Raw genomic sequence first — 20,580 nt, 5'->3', positions numbered from 1 at the left:
AGCTTAGGATTTCTCAAACCTCTCATTCAAGAAGATGTGCAGCAGATCTCGCAGTTTATCTTATCTTCACTCAAGGAAGTTTGCAATCTTAATTTTCAACATCACTTCGTTTTTCTTCGCATGGAGATGAAGAAAAAAAAATAGGAAATCCAAACTGACGACTTTTCCAAAATATTATATTACGTACGTTTTTAGTTTCGCCGTTACTCTCATTATTGGATATATGCCAGCTTTTGTTTTGTAACTGCTTAATATTTGTGTGCATACCGGGAACAGGTATGTGGAAGATTTCAGGCACCACAGCAATCGGGAAGTGCCGCATTCACGATTTCACTTTTTTATTTTTTTTTTCGTAGAACAAAATGTGTTGTACTGTTTCAGTTCATTCACTTCCAATTTGTAATTCTTCAGCAAACTGTGATATCATACTCGAGTTAATTGGGATCGTGAAAATGCGAAATGAAGTAACCATTCTTCAGTTCAAAAAAATCATTTTTCAAATCATAAATTTCTCAAGAATTTGATAACTTTCTTTGTTCCGCTGAGGGTGTATGTGAGCACAGTTTCCTACAATAGAGCAACAACCTCATTAAGGTAGACTGATCGGCAAGATTGCTTTGTCATAGAGAAATGTCTACAAACCGGTTCCTAAAAATTTTTGGTGGATTTTGCAAATCTCTCTGATTGGATCACCGTTCTGGATAAGGAATTGTCTTTTACTGCTATTGCACGTAAAATTAGAATAATCAGAATGAAGCGATCAAGAATGAGGACGGACATGAGAATGGAGGAAGGTTATGGCACTGAATGCTAGGCTCTGCAAGTGTTTTCACTCATGTCAGACTTCGAAGATACTATCAAACTCTTTTACATATATAGGGCGTATACGTTATCACAACACTCTGGTACTTTGTTAAAAACAGAAGTTATCTAAGAGCTGCAAATTTTTTTCCTTTTTCCTTCTCGTCAAATTTCAGGAAAGCTAGCAGCTCTCAGACTGCGCAGAATTACATGCGATGCATTATATAAAGTCCTATCAATTTTCCCTTTGTCTCATATATCTGTTTTCGCGAGTGGCTGTGTTTGCAGTTTTTTTCTGGATTTACTGGATCGAACAATATATTTTCTTCAGTGAGGACAAAAGGAATGGGCGTTGCGCTCTAAAATGTCTTCAAACGGAAACCACATTCTAACATATAGAATATCGTTTGCTTTAGATATAAAAAAAACAATTTTATCTTAATTTGAAATAAACATTTTTTTATTTACAGTAGATCCCAGATATTCTGTTTAAGAGTATTCCGGCTTTGCCGAACCACCTCAATGGTTCACAAATAAAGTCTACAGATATAAATATGCAGTATAGCGAATTTATGGAAGATCTCGGGACACTGGTGCACTTTCTAGTCTATTTATCAGTCATTTAATACTGCTTCGTTCACGAGTAATTACAGGAGAGGAGGGAAAGGACATAAGAGTTTCTATAGATGAAGATGTCATTAAATCACTACTCTAAATTACGTAGTATGAGGCCATCTTAAAGCTCAAAGGGAATGTGCTTAAAATCTTTTTGTAAATAAAAACTGCCCCATTATTTGAACAAGTGTTTGGAATGTTTGAAAACGAAATAAGCATCCCTTTTTTTCACTAAAGTAGAAATTATAAATTTACACAAAAAATGAAAAAACCTAAATCTTTTTGATCCACCGAAATTCACTCTGTATTTAAACAATGTAAAAAATTGTACTCAATGGTGCAAATCCATCAAATTGATCGTCAGCGCTTCAGTCAAACATTTGCAAGTTGAAACGCACGTACAACGAGTTCAATTGCACTATAGTTAGGCTGAAACTTGCGGAAACTTGTATTATGGGCATTGACTTAATAGTTAGGCAAGGATTCCACGGCTTTTTTTAGTGACAAATGTTTGGGTATATTAATTCCTTTTTATAAGTGTACCAGCAGTTTGTTAATTAAATATCTCCATGATTTCCAGAAAACTCAGTTTACAGGCATACAGGCATTTGGTGAGATTAGTAAAATTTTCACTTCTCCGTGAGTCGACATTCATCTTTTTACTCTAGATTGATCGCTTACATGCAGAGAGAGAAGAACATTACAGACACACAGAACAATAATTGCTGAGAATAGAAGGGTCAATTAGAGGTGCCCTGTCAAGCAAACACAATATTTTTTGGTAAACGAGATAGGAGGGCAAACTAATGTGGCACATGCTGAGCAGATTTACTGGTGTGAAAGGAAGGCTGCTGCGGTTGCACTGTTTGGGAGATGTTAAAAAGCCCCGACTTTGTGCTACCTTTCCAGCGCCCTCTAACATATAATTTAACATTATAAAAGTGTGGTGCCATTAAATAAAATATCGAAAAACACGAAAGGACAGAACATAACGATTAATAGGCAAAGGAAAAAAAAGAAAAAAAAAGCAGTAGACATAAGCAGAGCAGAAAAGGTACACACGGAACTGAAGTCGAGCAGAACAAATATAAGGCATTTCTTGAAGATGTATTTTCTCAGAGATCTAATAACACCTGTGAAAAAATGATTCACTTACGAATTTTTGCTAATTACGTTTCGTACATGCACGTGCACATACGAATTCATTTATCACATCCATGGCAATGCCAATAACTTTAACTTCTAAAAAACTAATAACTTAATGAGTATTTCAGGGTGTTCAAATTTGCACACTAATCATTATGCTACGCAGTACTTTCAACTTTCCATCTTTTTGTGTTTGATATGTACTATTTCCTAATGATACAGAGGACTTATTGCGGGAAGATGACGAGATTTTTGCCATAAAATTGGAGATGGAAATATTTATTGACCATATTAAAAAGAAAAAAAAAAACAAATGAACACAGAGAATGAAACGCAATGGTGCGAAAGGGTGCTTTTGTATATATAAAAAATTTTGTTCTCTTAAAGAGTGCTGTCCATTCTCGCTGTATATACCAAAGAAAGTGCATTTTCCTGAAAGATGAAAGTGGCGAAGACAAATGATGAATGAATTCGTTATACACGTCACGTGATACGTAATCGGTATAGGCTCATAAAATAATCCTTCTTTCATCAGTATAGTTGGTCTGTTTCATTGTAAATATCCATGAAATTGATGGCTGATAGAGGGTTTTCGATAACTTAAAAATTTTCCTTCCCTTTCTAGAATTAAGGGCTACAAAAGCACGTCAAAGAAAAAGTACAAACACTTAGGATATTCCTCTTTCCAGTCACTGTGCTCATCTGCAGATTTATGGATATTTTAATGTTCGGTCTCCAGAAGTGCTCCTTTCTTAGCCTGCTTAAAATTGCGCAACTATTACGACTCCCCCGAAATATTCCCCCGATACTATATGAGATAAACAATCAACAAAATGGTACACATTTACGTGCCCAAAATACAGAATATCTAGAAGCAAAGAAAAAGGGAGGCATACCGATTGCATCATAGAACTCCGCAATGTTCATCCAACTTAACGATCTTTATGGAAATGGGAATGAAATACATCAATAGAATTATGAAAAATTGTTGTCAAATAAGAATAGTTCAAATATATTTAATAAAACTTGACTTGAGCAGTTGGATGATTCAATTTCGTTAATAGGACTAGCGTAGGTTTCTATGATACAAGACTAGATAGCAATCTGCAGAGCAAAGACAACTTACTAGAACAGTCAACAACAATGTTTTTGCTAGAAATTATAGGTGCTTTTGCATTAACCCGGCTTCGATAGAAAATTTTGCCGCTAAAATCTATTGCAACTGCAAATTCCACTATGGAACGCGAACAAAATTTGGAATTTTTTGAGAAGGATAGAATTATGCTTTTGACATATCAGACATAAACTCTGTCAGCATCTCCTGCTGTTATTATACGATTCATAAAACAAGATGTATATCAACCATTCCAATGTCAACTTTTTTTTGCACAGTTTCGTTGTAAAGTTGCGGTTTCGGGCTTCCTTCTTCATCCGAATATTACCAGCTCGTTTTACTTCCAGAACATATCAAGTACAACATTTCAGATTGATTTCCATTACTGCGTACAATACATGTTAAATGAGAATAAATTTTGTATAACTCGCGCAATTTTTTTACCTTTCAAGGGAATTCAGGCCTGAACGGCATTTTCACTTCTCGAGATGGGGCCAGAATTGAGGAATCACGAAAAATCAATGTGGGAGTTTGACCTCATTGAGTGTGGAACAAAAATTTAATTCTGTTGCTTTACAAAATATTCTATACATATATCAACGTCGGTGATATTTGACAAAAAATAAAGAAACTTAAAACTGTTTCCCTAAAAGAAATTAACACTTTTTTGACGGAAAATTTCCGACTACTCATAGCATAACTTGGAATATACTGATAGCAAAGCTACAACATTAACTGGTGAATGGTAGAAGTTTAAGCTTTATTCATTTAAACTGTCAGTTAAGTCCAAAAACTTTTAGTTCAAGGTGAATAAGTTAAAAATTTTTATGCTTAAAAACATTTCGCCCTACAAGATTTTATATTACCTTTAATGCGATTTGTTAGTCAAGCGTTTTTCTCTCGTTTGCAAATAAATCAATGCGCTTCTGCTGGTTTCGGTGCTAACTGTCAGCATTAGCTTTATGTAGTTCCTCGACCGTTGTTGAATAAGTTCATCTTAAGTTTGGGTACTTTGCTGTTCTAATGAACCTTCTCGGTATCGAATTTCTCCTAAGGCTGTTTTTTGTGACTTACACTTTTAGTGAAATCTACAGGTTTTTGTGCTTAATATGTGATTTTGCTCGTCGTTCCTTTTTTTCAAAGAAAAGTACTTTTACTACCCGAAGAAGATTACTTATATAGAGTGGAAAAGTGATATCTCACAATTCTGTACTTCATAAGAAATGGCATTGTTGGCGATTGCGTCGCTTACACTTTCGTATAGGTGTCTTTGTCTGCAAAACCTTAATTAAACAAGCTTCTTTCTTTTTTTTTTTTTTTTAAAAACTGAATGAATCTTGGATCGGTTCTCTCTATTTTTCAACCTTGCAAAATTGATTTGTCAATCGGATCAATCAAAATCCATTCATCATCTCAAATTATATATTAGTTTTAAGCAAATGTTGAATTCGTGGAGCGCCAAGATTCTCGCATTATTCCATTAAGGGAAGACAATTTTTTTGCTTCATGTCAGTATACATTGTAAGGCAAACAAATTTTTGGCACAATTTGCCTCTCGAAACATATTCATTTGGTAAGGCTTTAATTTGCATAACAAATAGTTGGAAAGTCTGACGAGAAATATGGAGAATTATGAGATAGGATATGAAAAGAATTGAAAATGAAGCTACAGAGAAAGAAAATTCATAATTACTATGTAATGTTGTATTTTTATCATCATTTACTCTCCGCATCTCCCATTATTACATAAGTTTCAATAAGTACTAGTCGTAGTCAAAGCCACTTTTACTTCTAGTCATGAATAAAAATAAGAGCTTACAATAATCATTACTTCCAGCTTCCTTGTTGTGCATTCAATATTATATTAAAATCGTAGTGCCAAATGTGATGGACTTTTTGCTGAGGCCGTAAATGTATTCAACACATTTCTCATTCCTTCCCATTCATTCTCGTCTCCATCCTCTCTGCTCCCTCCCATCTTCCCGTATCTTTTGCGCTGTTGTGAACATTCATAATACCGAAGAATCATGAGTAATACATATTATACGCTCTGCTAGCACGGAGCCTTATTTTTGTAACTTTCAGTGCTGTCACGAGAACGCATATCAGACAGAGCACAAGAAAAAAAAAGTGTACCAGATATGCGCAAATTGTGCTTAACACTTGATCTTTGGTTATTTACAAGCTTTACCCGGAATGAGTAGTGCAGTGACACAATGAAAAAAACGATAATGAAATTGAACAAACATTAGAAAAGTCGATAACACTCAATGCATTCACGCCATTTTGTGAAGAAGTGATTCTTCATTGTAATTTGTCCCCTTGCTTCCTACCATTATCACCATGTCTTACATCTAATGCACATAATTTACATTTGAATACATGAGCAAAGTGAAAATCTTGTTGAAACAATCAGTAAAAGGAACGAAACAACTTCCGAGTAAAGTAATGCCTTATGATGAGGTTTCCATGTGTTATCCCAGTTCTTTCTTCCAGCAAGCACTCATACATGCGGATACAGATTACAAAACTGGTCTTATCCCTCTTCATTCTATTCCTCCGCCTACTGACATTTCTCGCCGCCCTCTGAAGCTGATGCCTTGTGGATTTAATAAAGAATGATTTTCGCTGGATTGTGTATCCCTTAAAAACTGTTCCAACTTTTTGCTTTCAAGTAAATCAAGGAAAGTTGCCACGAATTTATCAAAACGTTAATTACATCACTTAACTAGCATAATTTCATTTTTCAGGGTTTTGAAACAACTCATAACTTTGCCATAATATTACAGCCTCCTGCATTTCAAATTAATGTCGAAAATCGATCTTCCTTTCCAAGAATTTCCCATGCAAAGTTTGCTCAGGGATATTCTTGTGACAGTAGCTGTGCCTAAGTGAGGAAATCATATGCTACATATTACTCTGTAAGACTAATAATGCTTTTTATGCCAAAAGTATTGTCCACTTTATTGGAGCCTTAACTTTCTCGACTGCAGTGCGGAAAGGGTAAAAGAGGAGTGAAGTATTCGTGATATGAAGCATTTCTTTTAGCAAAGCACAAAGGATTGTTGCATATTGTGTTTGCAATTGTACGACTCAATAATGCAATATTAAAAATTGAAACACTTTTATTACAAGATCGCAGTTTTGGGATTGAAAGTACCCCGCATTATCTGTCTATATCATCAATGTCACATATTATTTTCCGTTTGGGAAGTAAACTTTCCTTTTTTTTTCGAAGTCCGTTTTTGTATTTGTGAATAAAAGCTTTCATTCACGAATTCATAGAACGCTAGAAACTGGTGCAAACAAAACTCTCTTAAGTACCCGATGTTGATCATAATTCTTAACATACGTTTTTCAGAGGACATTAGTCGATTTCTCGATTTTGCTAGTGGAAGCAATATATGTAACATCTTTTTTTTAAAACCTTTACGGACATCCTTGCCAAGATAAATTGGCAACTTTGGTTTTTATGACTAGATTTCTCTACTGTAACGGATTTATTACAAGAAATAAATATGCAGTACATCGTTTCCCTGGAAATTTTTTTTTTTGGCTTTCCCGTTTCGAGCAAGAGAAAAGCAACTGAGATAGATGTACTTTAGAATGATGTAGTATAAACCTATTGAAACAAATTTCACTGTTAAAGTTCAATGATTTGACCATATAATAAAATTTTTCCAGAACTAATGCACGTAAAAATTAAGAAACTACAAACTACACTTGAGATGTCATATTTCCAGTATCAGATATATTTCCTTTAAATGAAACAAAAAATGCAGATGACAAGCTATTTGCAAGGATAAACAAAAGGTTCAGAAACAATCGAAACTATCACCGGTAAACTGCACTGACACACTGATGTCTTAGGACATATGCAATCAATTCAGCGCCTTATACACGAACAAGTGGGAGGTTCTGCGGAATCGCTCAAGCAAATACGATTTCGTTTGGTAATGATGAAGCCATCTAGTGCAAGGAACTTCTGCTAGATTTCTGTCAAAACAGAGATTTTTTAGGGACAAAGAAACAGCTATTCATTGATTTCCAGCCCTAAATCAAATGTGGAATTCTTTATCGCTTCATCTTCCATCCGCTGTCCAGATGCAATCCAGTTTTGGTGCAACAGCGAGGTGGCCGTAATGCACATCCTTACCGTCCGGTTTGAGCACTTTTAAACAAGTATCGCTCATCAAGGACCAAACAATGATAGCTGCACGAATGAAAGAACATGAGAATAAGGGAATTTGGGAAATTTTCATTAATTTGTTTTTTGTGAGCCAAACTGGACTACAATTAAACTAAGTGAGATGAATTGACTCAGTTAAGTTAGTAAATTATATTGAAACATAAAGAAGCCGTCAATTTGTAATTGCAACTGGAACTTGATCTGGAACGTATGAAAAATTAGCAAGCACTTTTTCGGTTCAGTTGGGAAAAAGTAAACTTCATGTCAGTCATTTAGGTTTCAGTTAGTTTACTTGGCCCAAAATGACTCTAAAGTGAACTCTAAGATTCAATCTACTAGAACAAACCAAAATCGTTTTTCCTCCATCCACCACATACGAATTGCATGTAAATTTCAATGAAGAAAATCTGTATGTTGACCTAACGAAATGCAGATAAAAATAATATGAGACGCATAATATTATTGGCATCACCACATATATTGTCGTGCACATGGCTGATCGGAAATGGCTTCTAAATGCACGGCTGCAGGGGCGACAAGTGTTGCATGATGAAAGTAATGGTATGTACCAAATTGTAATACTCTCCTAAATGTCTAAGCAACTTTAAACTCCATAGTGAAGGGCTTCGGAAGCAGATTTACTATAGAATCAGCGCACAGCAAATCCAGATGGAATTCTATAGTTAGTATAACAGTGTTCTTTCTTTTTTTCCTTACATCTTTTAGTAATTTTAAAAGACTTTCTAATGATCCTAAAATGCGCACATTGCATATTTTGCATTCGAACTAGAATGTTTTCACACAGACGGGTCAAATATCCAAATAAATAATTCATGCTCAAATTTTTTTTAGATCCCAGAATTGGAAGCGTTAGGAATGATTCGATTGGAGAATTCCGCAAGCAGACCAAGTACTGCAAACATTCCCTAAACCCAGTGAAAATGCACTTCGCAATCGTCATAAACCTTCTGCGAAGTGTCGTTCCATCTCCATCTAAATATGTTAAATAAAGTATCCAAATTCCAAATATGCCCTGCTTTATTTGTCGTTTTGGAAGTCATACCGGACCAACTGGACCAACTTTCAATTATCATTCCGCATTTATTCTTATCAATACACGAGTTTTCATCAGAATGGAAAATAATAATAAATCGGCAATGTAAATTAAATGAAATGTAAATTAAATGAAAGATGTGTTAAGATGTTAGTTACTTGTTCATTCATGGCGTGATTTGATCTGCTGATCTTCTGAAATATGTGACAGCAAGCAGTTAATCTAAACATCGACTTCACAGGCACGAACTTAAGCTTAAGCCGTATATAAGCATATAAGAGTGGATACAAGTAAACATAATATCCGAGATCTGCCTCGTTCTCGAATGTGATCGTTTTTTAATGCTGCTAACGTGGGAAATCGCATTTGGTTTTTCCAACTGCAAATAAATCGGCATTATATGCATATTTAATGAACCAAATATATTTGTAAATGTCAAAAAGGGACAAAAATGTTTTGCTGTCTTTTAAGGCACAGGAAGATTTTGCTTCCCAACAGGCTTAATTGTTTGATGCAGGACTGCTCAAAGTTCAACAGTTTACAGCATCGATATGAGGTAGTTTGTGTCGCCTGGGTAGGAGTGCCATTCGCTTACTTATTAGACATTAAAGATGGAAACAACGAAGGTAATTAGGTTTGCAATGAAAAGCATAATGTTGTCTTTGCAAAGTTGATGGTGACGACTTTTTCTTCATTTAGAGAACATTTGACGTGGTAGAACACTGGAGACAAAACATCGCGACTGTTCAGTGAGAGTGCTATAACTGACAGCGCTCCTTGTAGCCAGTTCCCGTGGATTTCACTTTCTCACTTCCATTTTCACACCGCAGAAAAATTGATGTGTTGTAAACTTAGATTTATGCAAGTTATCAAATGGCGCATTCCTTCACTTGACTAATTGAAGAGATGGAGATTCGTTTTCGATTTCAGCTTTTACTGACAGAATGTATTGGGAGGTAACAGAAGTGAATAGAAGGTTCCAAAAATATTTTTTTCTTTTACTCATGTCATTCGGTTTATAAAAAACTTTTTGGTTTCAAAAATTCGTCCTCTTCAACAAAAAGATGTCTTTCTTTCAAACAAAAAGTCGATTTCCTTTTAATGATATCAAAATGGTACATCCACTGCGAAGTTAAGTAGCAATCAGCTATCTTTACTCTTGACCTGCCATTCCTTTAAGACGCCCGAAAATGATTGAACACATAATGCTTGGCCCACTGCTTTTTAGAAAAAAGTAGTGATGGATGAATAAGGACAAATGAGAAAGATCACTTCCAAATATTCCCCGAGTTTCCACATTACGTGAAGTTGCGAAAAAACAGCAGAATCTACTCCTTTCCATGTCCTTGGCAACAACCATAATCGTAATGGGGCCGCGTTCACCAGCGCTTCCCCCGCAAAACAGGTGATGTGATAATATCCACCATTCGGTGTGCTCGTGTCACTGAGAAGCGTTGTCAAAGGAACGGTGGGGTTGGGCGGACTCCGGTATTTTCTGTTATTTCTGGTGTCAAGTTATGGGTCATGTGGTAGCAAAAGCTTTTGAATTTGATATAGTTCCTAACTCATTTTGAATTCATTTTTTTTGATTCATTTTGAATATTATTATTCAGCATTCGTGACTCATGATTTTTAAAGTTACAATCATTGGTTTACCAGGCATTCAACAAATTAAGTGATTAATTCATGCATATGTAGATTTGAACAAACTTTATAACACATTCTTGGAAACAGACTGCATAAGTAGTGCTTTGTACAATTTTCTTTAATAAGTGCCATCGGTTATGCCCAACTACTGTTTGGTGAGGAAAGTTTAAATGAAGAATTTATCTAGTATGTTGTTAGATGTGCTAGTGGCAAAGACTTAATTTGAGTATTTGCAGTTGCTGTTCTCAGCCTACGGTTTTGTTTTTAATCAGGAATTACTAGGTATTTATTGCAGTCACAAACAAATGAGTGCTTTGGAGCGGAAACGCACGTGGAATCGTGCTTTAGCAAAGGAAGCAACAACAACAGTAATTTCAAAATCTACTATCGCAACAAGTTATTTCTTTTCTGGGTATAAAGCTTGTCATTTGTGATTTCACTCTTTTTAAGAAACTTAAATATCTACACTTCTTGCAGTTCAGGATATTTTGTCATTATTCATATTGATTTTTTCTGCAGTGAAAAATCGAAACTGAGATCTTGCTGTGGAATGACTTCTTCAGGACCAGTAGGTCGACAAGCGATGATAGAAAAACGTTATTTTGAGCCCACTGTCAAGGAGCTCTACAATTTTGAACGCTCTTCGTTTGAAAAGGTAATTCGGGAGATTTTAAAAACTTTCCTTCGACGAACCTGTATTCGTTTTCGCTCTAGTTCACAACAGTAATATTTAAGTGTTAGTACTTAAATCGCTTTTCGAAATCCTGTCTTAATGGTAAATTGATTTGCTTAACGGGTCCAGTTTGCAAGTTTGCTAATCATTGTGTGTGTAGTTTGACACATCCATGTTAGTTCATGTTCCTAAATACTTTAAGCAGACTCGGAGCTGTGTACAGGGTGTCAGTTTTTCGTTCAAAGTGCCTAATAAGCGGTGCATGAAGAAAAGCGAGTCAGTTGTTAGTTCAGTAAAAAGAAACAGCAGTGATACAGATTTGAAGCCCTCTATCAGGTCGTCGCCTTGCTTTCAACCTTTGTTTCGTAATACTGTAACTATGAAATTTTAAGCTCACTTAGCTTTCAGACAGTTTTTCTAAAATGTTGCACACTGCAGAATATTAGTTGGGCTAGGATGACTGCAGTAAATTTTGTACACTTTTTGCAGCGACTTTTGATTGCAGAACAATCGTTCGAAGTAAGAGTTCATCTGAATTATTGGAGAAAGCTGTATCAGAAACGACGAAAACAACGTTGATATCGAAACTAGCATCCGACAGTAATTTCATGCAGGATTCGTGCAGTGAAAAGGAGTTAAATACACCTGAATGTAGTCTAAAGTCCAACTTACACATTTCTTATTCATCGAATCCAAAAAAAGGAAAGTTGAAGGTAAAGCTGATGGGGGGCCACCCATCAAGATGAACAAGAAAGTGGATTCGAAGAAGAAAGGTTTTTTTTTTTCTTGTTTTATTCTATTTATACACATTTATCATTGGCAGCATTTGGTGATTTTGTACGACACATGTGATGGTGGGAGCTTAATTCGACCCTAGACCCAGTAGTGCTCAGGTATGTTAAATGAGATGCTCGATGCTAGTTGCACATTCTATTTGTTTAATCCATAGGTGAGTCACCGATGATTCATTTGGACTTTATAAACTTAACAAGATAATCCATGAGTTCGTCTCCTTAATTGGCATGAAACTTTCGAAATATATCTCCTTAAACTAACAGTCTCTTGCTACTTCACCTCATTGGCGTAGATTTGATTTTGTTGAACTTCTGTGAATATCTTGACTTTCTGCTTCCGATTGGTGATGAACATGGTGCAGTTTTGTTATTTGCACAAGCTGTTTAATTAACACTTCACATTTTTCTTTTGCATATAAGTTGCAGTGTTGGGAAAGACGATTTCTGCGACACCATCTCATACTGCGAACAACGGAGCCACTGGAAGTAGAAATAAGTGTTTTCCCGGAGCTATCTGCTCATCGCGACTCTCTGCAGCATTGAACCGTAACTCTGAGTATGCAAAATATTGTGTTACCTTAGATTCATTAGTTTTTAAAAGGTCGATTGAAGCATGTTTAACAGTTATATTGAGAAAACTACGAACTCCCATTCTTTCCAAAAGCCAAATGGGATTGAAAACTGCCAAGGAATCGGAGCTAACCGGTCACTTCATGTCGCATAAATGCCGTGTAAATGCGGTAATTTGTTTTGATTAATATAGTAAAATACTTCGTAGATAATTTAGATGGGAAAAATTGGCGATGAAAAGTAGATCCATATTTTTGAAACACAGAAGTCAGAAAATGTTGAAAGATCGTTTGGAAAAGTACTGTGTAATAAAACAGAAATCGCATAACAGCGAAAGGTCAAATACAACGGAAGCAAGTCAAACACCAACAGCTCCCTATCTGATGATCAAAGAAGCGCCGCCAAAATTTAATCAAAGTGTGTATTAATTTAATTAACTTGTTTTTCAGTTAATGAAGTTACTTCTTTTGGTTTGTAAATTATTGTTAAGCTTCTTGGAGGAGACTGTGTACTCTCTGCCTTCAAAGTATTTCGTATTTGCATAACCTCGTGCCAAGCAAATAAAATAATTATGAAACAAAAATTCCATTACAAATTTTTTGATGTTATTTATTTTGCAGAACTTTTCCTTTTTATTATTTTCTTGCATTCTCATGTCACTGTTTATTTTTCGATTTCTTTTTCACTACTCAATATTCTCTTGTTAAATTCACCATCTTTCCAGATTTTTTTGATCTCTTCTTTAATCATCTCAATGAGGAAAAAGTCGAACAAAGCGAAACTTCATGCGAAAGTAATGAGAGCAAGACGTTGGTGGAGAAAAACATGCCTTCAAAAAGAAATTTGAATCACGAAATTGGTTTACAGGTAAACTGGATTTATTTCGGTGTGATATGTAATTGTGCCTCATAAGGGTTAATTCAAGCTCATTTATACGTTGCTATTCGTTGCGTTGGATATTACTAAAAAGAAGTCTCATTTTCCCTGTAACTGATTTACTTAATGGATATTTTATACTTTACATAGAAATTACGCTTAACACAGCATGCGAAATTATAAGACAAAGAAATTAAACGTCTAATTTTAAACCAAAAAACTGAAACATTCTGTGTTATTGCTGTCTTATAATTATTCCATTTATTGTGATCACTTCCAGTCTTTTGTGGTAATGGGATGTGTGTCGATGGTCACAGTAAAAATGGGACATCGTTGTATGGTCCTTTGCTAAGTTGGAAACGATGATTTAAATTCACTTTTTCAGGACACAAAGAAAATTCCATTCTCTTCGTTAGCTGAAACTCAACCACTTACCGCCATTGACAGAAACAGTGGGAAAGTTATGGACAACAGAAGTGGCGGTAGATTATTAATTACATATCCAAATTTAGATTACGTGGTTTATCAGCCAGGGCTTTATTTTTTACCCATGTCTTACAAGAGGAAATAGTAATCTGTTAAATTTTGGATTTCGAAACACTTTTGTTTTTCTTCTTACTGCGGTGACTGTGTGATATTTCAAACTAGTATGCTTTCAATCAGATCTTTCGCTTCCCTCGTACTTGATGTAGACCGGGTATGCGATATGTTATGGAAATAAAGTTTTTCATGCTAATACTTATTTCAAAAATGAGTTATCAATTGATTGTCGAGTATGTTTCATATCTGTTTGTTTAGTAGTTCTTAGTGTTTTTTGATAGATATGCAATCATACATTAGTTTTTATTGTCAAAATCGTATTCTGAATCACTTTTTTTATGCATGCTAAATTACTGTTTGCAGTGAAGAGATTATCGCTCATTAGTGACACTAAAGATGCTGCAGAGATAGAAGTGACGAAAGAAGTGGAATCTTTGGTAAAAAAAGCTTTGCTTCAGACAACTGTGGGCTCTTGTTTTCGTACCAATCAGGTATGCTTTTTTTGATTTTTTTGTGTTCCGTCATTAAATGGCTCAGTACCCATAATTTTTTTCATAAGGTAAAATCTTCTAGGTTTATGACTACTTAAATGCTGTGTATGCACTATTAAACGAGCCGTAGATATATTATTTTCATAACTCTGTGCGTAAGGACTCCATGGTTATGGATGATTCAAGTGCATCACCACATCAGTTTTCGTATCAAAATCATTTTGTAGCGTTCTATGTCACTTGTACAATTGGTAGATTAGAATGCATAAATTGCTCTAACATTCAGTTATACTGTTAAGAGAGTGTTGAAACTTTAAAGATGTTCTGGAATTGGTTTTACAAAACAAAAGGTTGGGCGAAGCTGGTTAAGCAACTCCTGCTTACAAGATAATTGGAGAAAATGGTTGCTGTAAGTAGTCGGTATTGATTCTTGTAGTCAGTATTTCTTGATTAATGAGCTAGGAGTTCTTAATATTGTTTAAACTGTTAAAACGACGGAGATGTTGCAGGATTTAAGGAAAAGTGGCAGTGATAGTGTTCAAGAGGGCCACGGTTTTGATATGACAAACGATGACGCTAAGGTTGTTATAATTCTGTTTTTAAGTGAAATGTGCACTAAAAATAGGTGGACAGTAACATAACGCAATTATTTTTTTGTGTGTTGCAGCTAAAGAAAATGTGGACGCTAGTGGCAGAAGAAAGCTCACTGACAAATAATTTGAATGATATTAGTGCAAAAATAAACAAAATTAAGGCGGACTTATGCGCCCTGTCCAATGAATCGTTTCAGGTAATCTTGTGGTATTTTCCAGAACTTGGGATGTTTTCTAACATGTAGAATTTCAGCAAACAAAATGTCACTTTACTTGTTAAGATTTTCGAAATTCCATGTTCTCCATAACTTTACGATATACTACAGATTACGAAAAGATTGGATGAAGTGCGATTCCTCAAAAATCAGCTCTTAAATAATTCTCATTGTAAGTCTTATTCAGATTTCCAGCCGTGAACAAAAGTGATGATAGGGTTGATGTTTACCGTGAATTTAACAGATTATGAGTGTATCATGGGTATTTTTGACGTCTAGATGTTCGTTTTCAAGTGGTTTGCAGTGTCACCTTAACTTTCTGGTAGTTTAGGTAAAATGGTTCGACAGTAATGTTTTCTATCATGGTTATCCTATGTGTTGGCTGCATTGGAGTATGCAGTGCTTCATCGGAAAAAAACCCCTCATTTTAAAATCTTTTTTTTTAGACATTTTTTCCAGTTGTTTCTATATGTGTAATGTGCGGCACTTTGTTCTAGTCATGGGTTTCTTTTCCTTTTTTTTTGGAAGATATTAAGATAAAATTTTTGTTTTTGCCGTAGTAATATTGCAGCTCTTGTATTATAATAGTGTTATTGTGTACTCATGGCGTTAAGACAGTTGGCATGGCTGCGTTAGAACATTAATACATGTTTTAATTTGATGTGGTTATTTTTCATACTCCTTTAATATTCATACTTACAAATGAAAGGAAGTATTGGAAACTTACGAATGCTTTTGGATTTGATGGGAATATGGTTGTTGTTGCTATTGCCCTCGCTACTAACGTTGTTGCATTGAACTGTTATTGTTTTCGAGTGTAAGGTTAGAATAAAAGTGCAGATGAAAATGTTCGCATTATCGATGTATTCTGAAAAGTAGTTGGAGCACGCAATAGTTATTTCTGTGAAATATTTTTGCTTAATCACTTTTGTAAATGTAAATGATTTTCAGTGAGAAGTAAACTATGATTATAGTGATTCAGTTAATATTTTTTTCTCATGCGAAGAATATATTGGAAAAAGACTAATAAATTCTGTACTTCAAGATGCTTGTAGTCAAGAATGGATCGATATGGTTTTGTACTTTATGATGTATTTTATTATAAAATACTGATCAATGAGATTAATGAAATACTTTGGTTTTAAAGTGTTTTCACACTTTTCTTTGGGTAATTAAGCTTTTATGGTGTATCATTTGCGATTCTTTGATTCTTCACGAAAGCCATTGGGAATAATTCATTGATAGTCCAGTTGTTGATATTGGAAACCGTTAATGGGTTAAGAACTGGGTTGAACAGCAGTAACAGCCTCCTTTGTTTCTTGAAGATCATGGTGATCCGTCTTGCATGTCGTTTACGACAATGTTTTGAGAGTTTTTCAAGGGGTGCTAACCTTGTTGTTATTTCAAGCTCATGTACGCAAGTGGTGTGCCAGTTTCTGCTTGTTTGATATGTTTCAAAATCTGAAGCCGTTGGATAGTGTTGTGATTTGCTGCAACACATTGTGAGGCCTCAACACTTGTGACATGCTTCTTGGTTAAAGCTAGGCTTCCTTTTCTGCGTTATTGTTTTTGAAATTTACTGTTAGCATGTTGCGCATATAGTGTTATTGTTTCTGTTTTTTAATACAACTACAACATTTTTAAAGGAAGGACGTTAGTATTACTATCTGTCACCTGAAACCAGACAAGATTGATGAAGCAAGGTTATTTGACGGTTAGTACTGCGGGTTTTTTTTTTTTGTCTAAATGAGTTCATTTCCACTTCTCTAGCTTGTAATCACTCCACTACCGGGAGTTGTGCTATACGAAATGAGTGCATATAGTCCTTGATAATTCTCTTATTATATCCGAATTTTTTCCCAGTTTTTTTTATTTTTGAATATTTTCTAAAAACTAGCTTGTGATTTTCCAAGTTCTGATCGCATTACTTTTTCTTACAGTTTTCCTTTACATCGTGCCGTTAATCTCAAGGAAGTTATTGATAAGTGACTTTGGTAAGTTAAATCTGCTTAGCCGTCTGAAATTGAAAAACAGTATCTTCTGTTGAGTGTTAGAAAACTGTGAGTGGGAATGCGCACTTCGCTTTCTAGATGTTCCGAAATAATAGTGAAGCTATTAATGCTTGTTAAACGTGAAAAGGGCATTCGAGCATGCCTTTGTCTAATGGACAGAGAAATAGCAGTTAAGGATATACGTGGATTTTCTGAAAGCTGAGATACTAATTCCAGCTTTTCTGAATTCTGTCTTTATATATTAGATGACTGCCATAGCAGAATTTGTTTCAAACATAGGTGGTTCATCATAAGTCACTATTGTTAGGTCTATATTAGCTAACAGTTTGTTATAGTTATCAGTATTCCGTTATGCTAATATTCTTACCGTTCTCGAGTTATTCTTTCGGTGTAGCAATTTATATGCCTTTTCACATAATTTACATAAATCATAACCAAGTGTTGTTGTAGTCCGAACATTTATACCCTTACGTGTGAACAAATTGTTATGAATCCAGCTTTTTTAAAAGTATCTCTGTTTACAGGAAAAATTGATGTAATATATGTGCGTTTCTGGATTCGAAGGATTGCCTGTGTTATATTTAAGACTTAGGTACTCAGGTTGACTTGGTTGCTTTTGTCAAATTCTGAGAATAAGGTCAACGGAATTGCAATTTCAAAATATCTTCATGTCCAAATCTGGTATTGCAAAACAGTCTGTATTATTAACATGTGACATAAAATCACCAAGTGCATAGTTAAGTTGTCCACCTTTAATTCGTTACAAATTATTGCAATTTTCAAAGTTTTAAAGTAATCTATGAGTAACAGATTTCGATGGTACCTTTAATTTTTTTAATTTTTGGCTGGGAAACTACAAGATATGTTGGTAAAAAGAATCTCGGTGTATTCACTTCTTTGTTTTTTCAACGGTGATAACGGCCTTGAAGTAGGATTTTTTCAATATTAGAATTTGTTGTATTTTGAATTCACTATGTTGCTGGATAAAATTATTAGGCCTAAACCACATGCCAAAGCAAAATTTAGATTTAATAAAATTACAGTTAGGAAATCCCATTATTGTAACTTCCTGTGTGTTATTTTTATTAAGCTGATGAAGAGAGTGAAGTTTTTCTCAAAACTATGTGGAAAACGGGGTAGTGGCGAGTGGTTTTAACATCAACAGTATAATAGTAGATTTCGGCCTTTGTAATATTTTCACTGCTTATTTATTTCAGAAAATACCTTTGTTTTATTGGTTGTTTGAACAATATTCGTTTAAGTTATATCTCGGGATATGTCTCAATTATGTCGCATACGTGTTGTATTTGCTAAAATTGCCTCCTGAAAATTAGCGAAGAATTTTGTTAAGATTTTTTTCTTTTTATAATGACTGTGCTTGAGCTACAAATGTCTGCTACCCGATACTTTCACATTGTTTTTAATCTGAAGGAATAAAAGTTGCTGATGCCAAAAACGTCCAAGACCAAACTAGTTTTTGCGCAGATTCTGTTAATATGTGTTCTGATTTCTGATCTTTGATCCTACTACCTTTGTTAGGCCTGGGAACTACCAACTCTTGAATTGTTCGTGGTAAAACGAAGGGTGCGTTTCTTCCGAGACGGATGTGTTCTAAAATCAGAAGAGAATAGACGAAATTCCGATAGTCATTTCTTGGGACAATAATTCAAATTCGGTATCATTTGTTAGTGAAGTTGTAAAAAGATTAGATTTTACATTGACGCTAGGCGCTACGACATGTGATGGATTTAGTAATATTATATACATGGATTTGCAATTTAATTTTGATTGGAATCTAGTCGAATTGGTCATTGATTTTTTAAGGTTTTCTGTAGGTTGGTTTAAAAATGTTGTCTTCGAAATCAGAAAAGAAACAGTTTTTTACTCATGGTCACATAAAAATGTTTGGAAGAGACAGGTGAAAATGCATTTATGAATATCGTTTTTGCATCAAAACATGTAAGTTGGTTTTGAAACTTCAGAATTTACTGGCAGGACGAAATTTTGTATGTATAAATGGAAATTATTCATGTTACAAAACAGATATCTGGTTTGTATGAAATATTTTGATATTATCTTCTCTTGTTATTTTGATGGCAGGGCACGTAGTCAGGTTATATATGTTATTTTAACTTGATTCTGATTGAGATCTAGTTACTAAATTGGATCTTATTTTCTTAAAATTCTTTTATAGGTTGGTCTCCAAACGTCGGGACAATTAATAAGGCTTTGGTTGGGAGAGATGCTTTGCTTTTTATCTGTTTTGCAGTTGCTAAGACGAATAAAGGATGCATGAAAGTTGCAGTGTTATCAATAAATTTATGAACAAAATAGCGTATGTACTGCATGTCTTTGATAAATAAATCTCATTCGTACTAGTGACGTCGCGCCACTTTAGTATTTTCTCACTACTCACTAAAATTTCACCACTAGATAATGTTTCAAATTGAATGCCTATAAGTTATGGTAGGTCAGGGCCCCATCTAACAGATACCAATTGGAATTATGAGCAAGAGAGCTGCAAAGCGAACATTTTAAATCTTTCGTTAAGCTTCTTGCCTATGATGCACTTCAAAAGAAATTCACTTTATATTGCGACGCAAATGATATAATTTTTTACATAATTGTCATGTAATCGTTGCTTCTAGTTATCCACAGTAGATTTAGCTGATACAGAAATCAAATTGCAAAATGGATGCGGAAGGAGCGAAGATAATGCGGGATATGTTAACACTGTATGCAAGACTATTTTTGGTAGCATTACTTAATTCACCTAAGTAATCCTGAAAATGCCTCTTGCTGATAAGTGAGTGCAAGAAGACAATCCCTGAATATTACATAACGAATAACAGATAAACGATTTGCATTGTGGGATTTTTGCTTATCTTCCTTTACTGAAATTTAAATTCCTTTTCAACTTTTGTGTTATCTCCTTCCGTTACAGATATATTCGAATGAATGTTAAGAAGTGAAAGAAACCTTTTGAAACAAAAGACAAAATGTTATACAGTATACTTAAGATTTATTGGAATATTGTACAACGTTGAAGATAAAAGTACCGGCCAATCCACATTCAATTTATATGAAATGAACAAAACTGAAGGAAAGTTCATATTCAGTTTGTCGAACCGTGGGCAAATTGGGAATGAAATGATGATACAATGCCTACTAGTAAAGCTTATTTCTACAGCAGTGAAAAAGAAAGACATCAGGAATACAAACAATATCGGAGCAAAAAACTCTGAACTGT

The 20,580-nt window shown here is 34.7% G+C and overlaps 1 protein-coding gene across 1 annotated transcript; it reads left to right on the top strand.

The window, feature by feature from the left end:
* Window positions 1-11,116: 11,116 nt before the first annotated feature.
* Window positions 11,117-15,519, top strand: LOAG_18575 (hypothetical protein; the record flags this gene model as incomplete). Its single annotated transcript, XM_020451237.1, has 12 exons — window positions 11,117-11,221; window positions 11,442-11,575; window positions 11,745-11,890; window positions 11,953-12,012; window positions 12,460-12,589; window positions 12,821-13,020; window positions 13,328-13,470; window positions 13,865-13,961; window positions 14,383-14,510; window positions 15,020-15,091; window positions 15,178-15,300; window positions 15,430-15,519. The coding sequence occupies 12 exons, from the start codon at window positions 11,117-11,119 to the stop codon at window positions 15,517-15,519; spliced, it is 1,428 nt and encodes a 475-aa protein (XP_020304997.1).
* Between the last annotated feature and the right edge of the window lie 5,061 nt (window positions 15,520-20,580).

This window comes from Loa loa (genome assembly GCF_000183805.2).
Source record: "Loa loa unplaced genomic scaffold supercont3.374, whole genome shotgun sequence".
Lineage (NCBI taxonomy): Eukaryota > Metazoa > Nematoda > Chromadorea > Rhabditida > Onchocercidae > Loa > Loa loa.
Note: the sequence above shows the minus strand (reverse complement) of the source record. Positions and strands in the feature narration are given on the sequence as shown.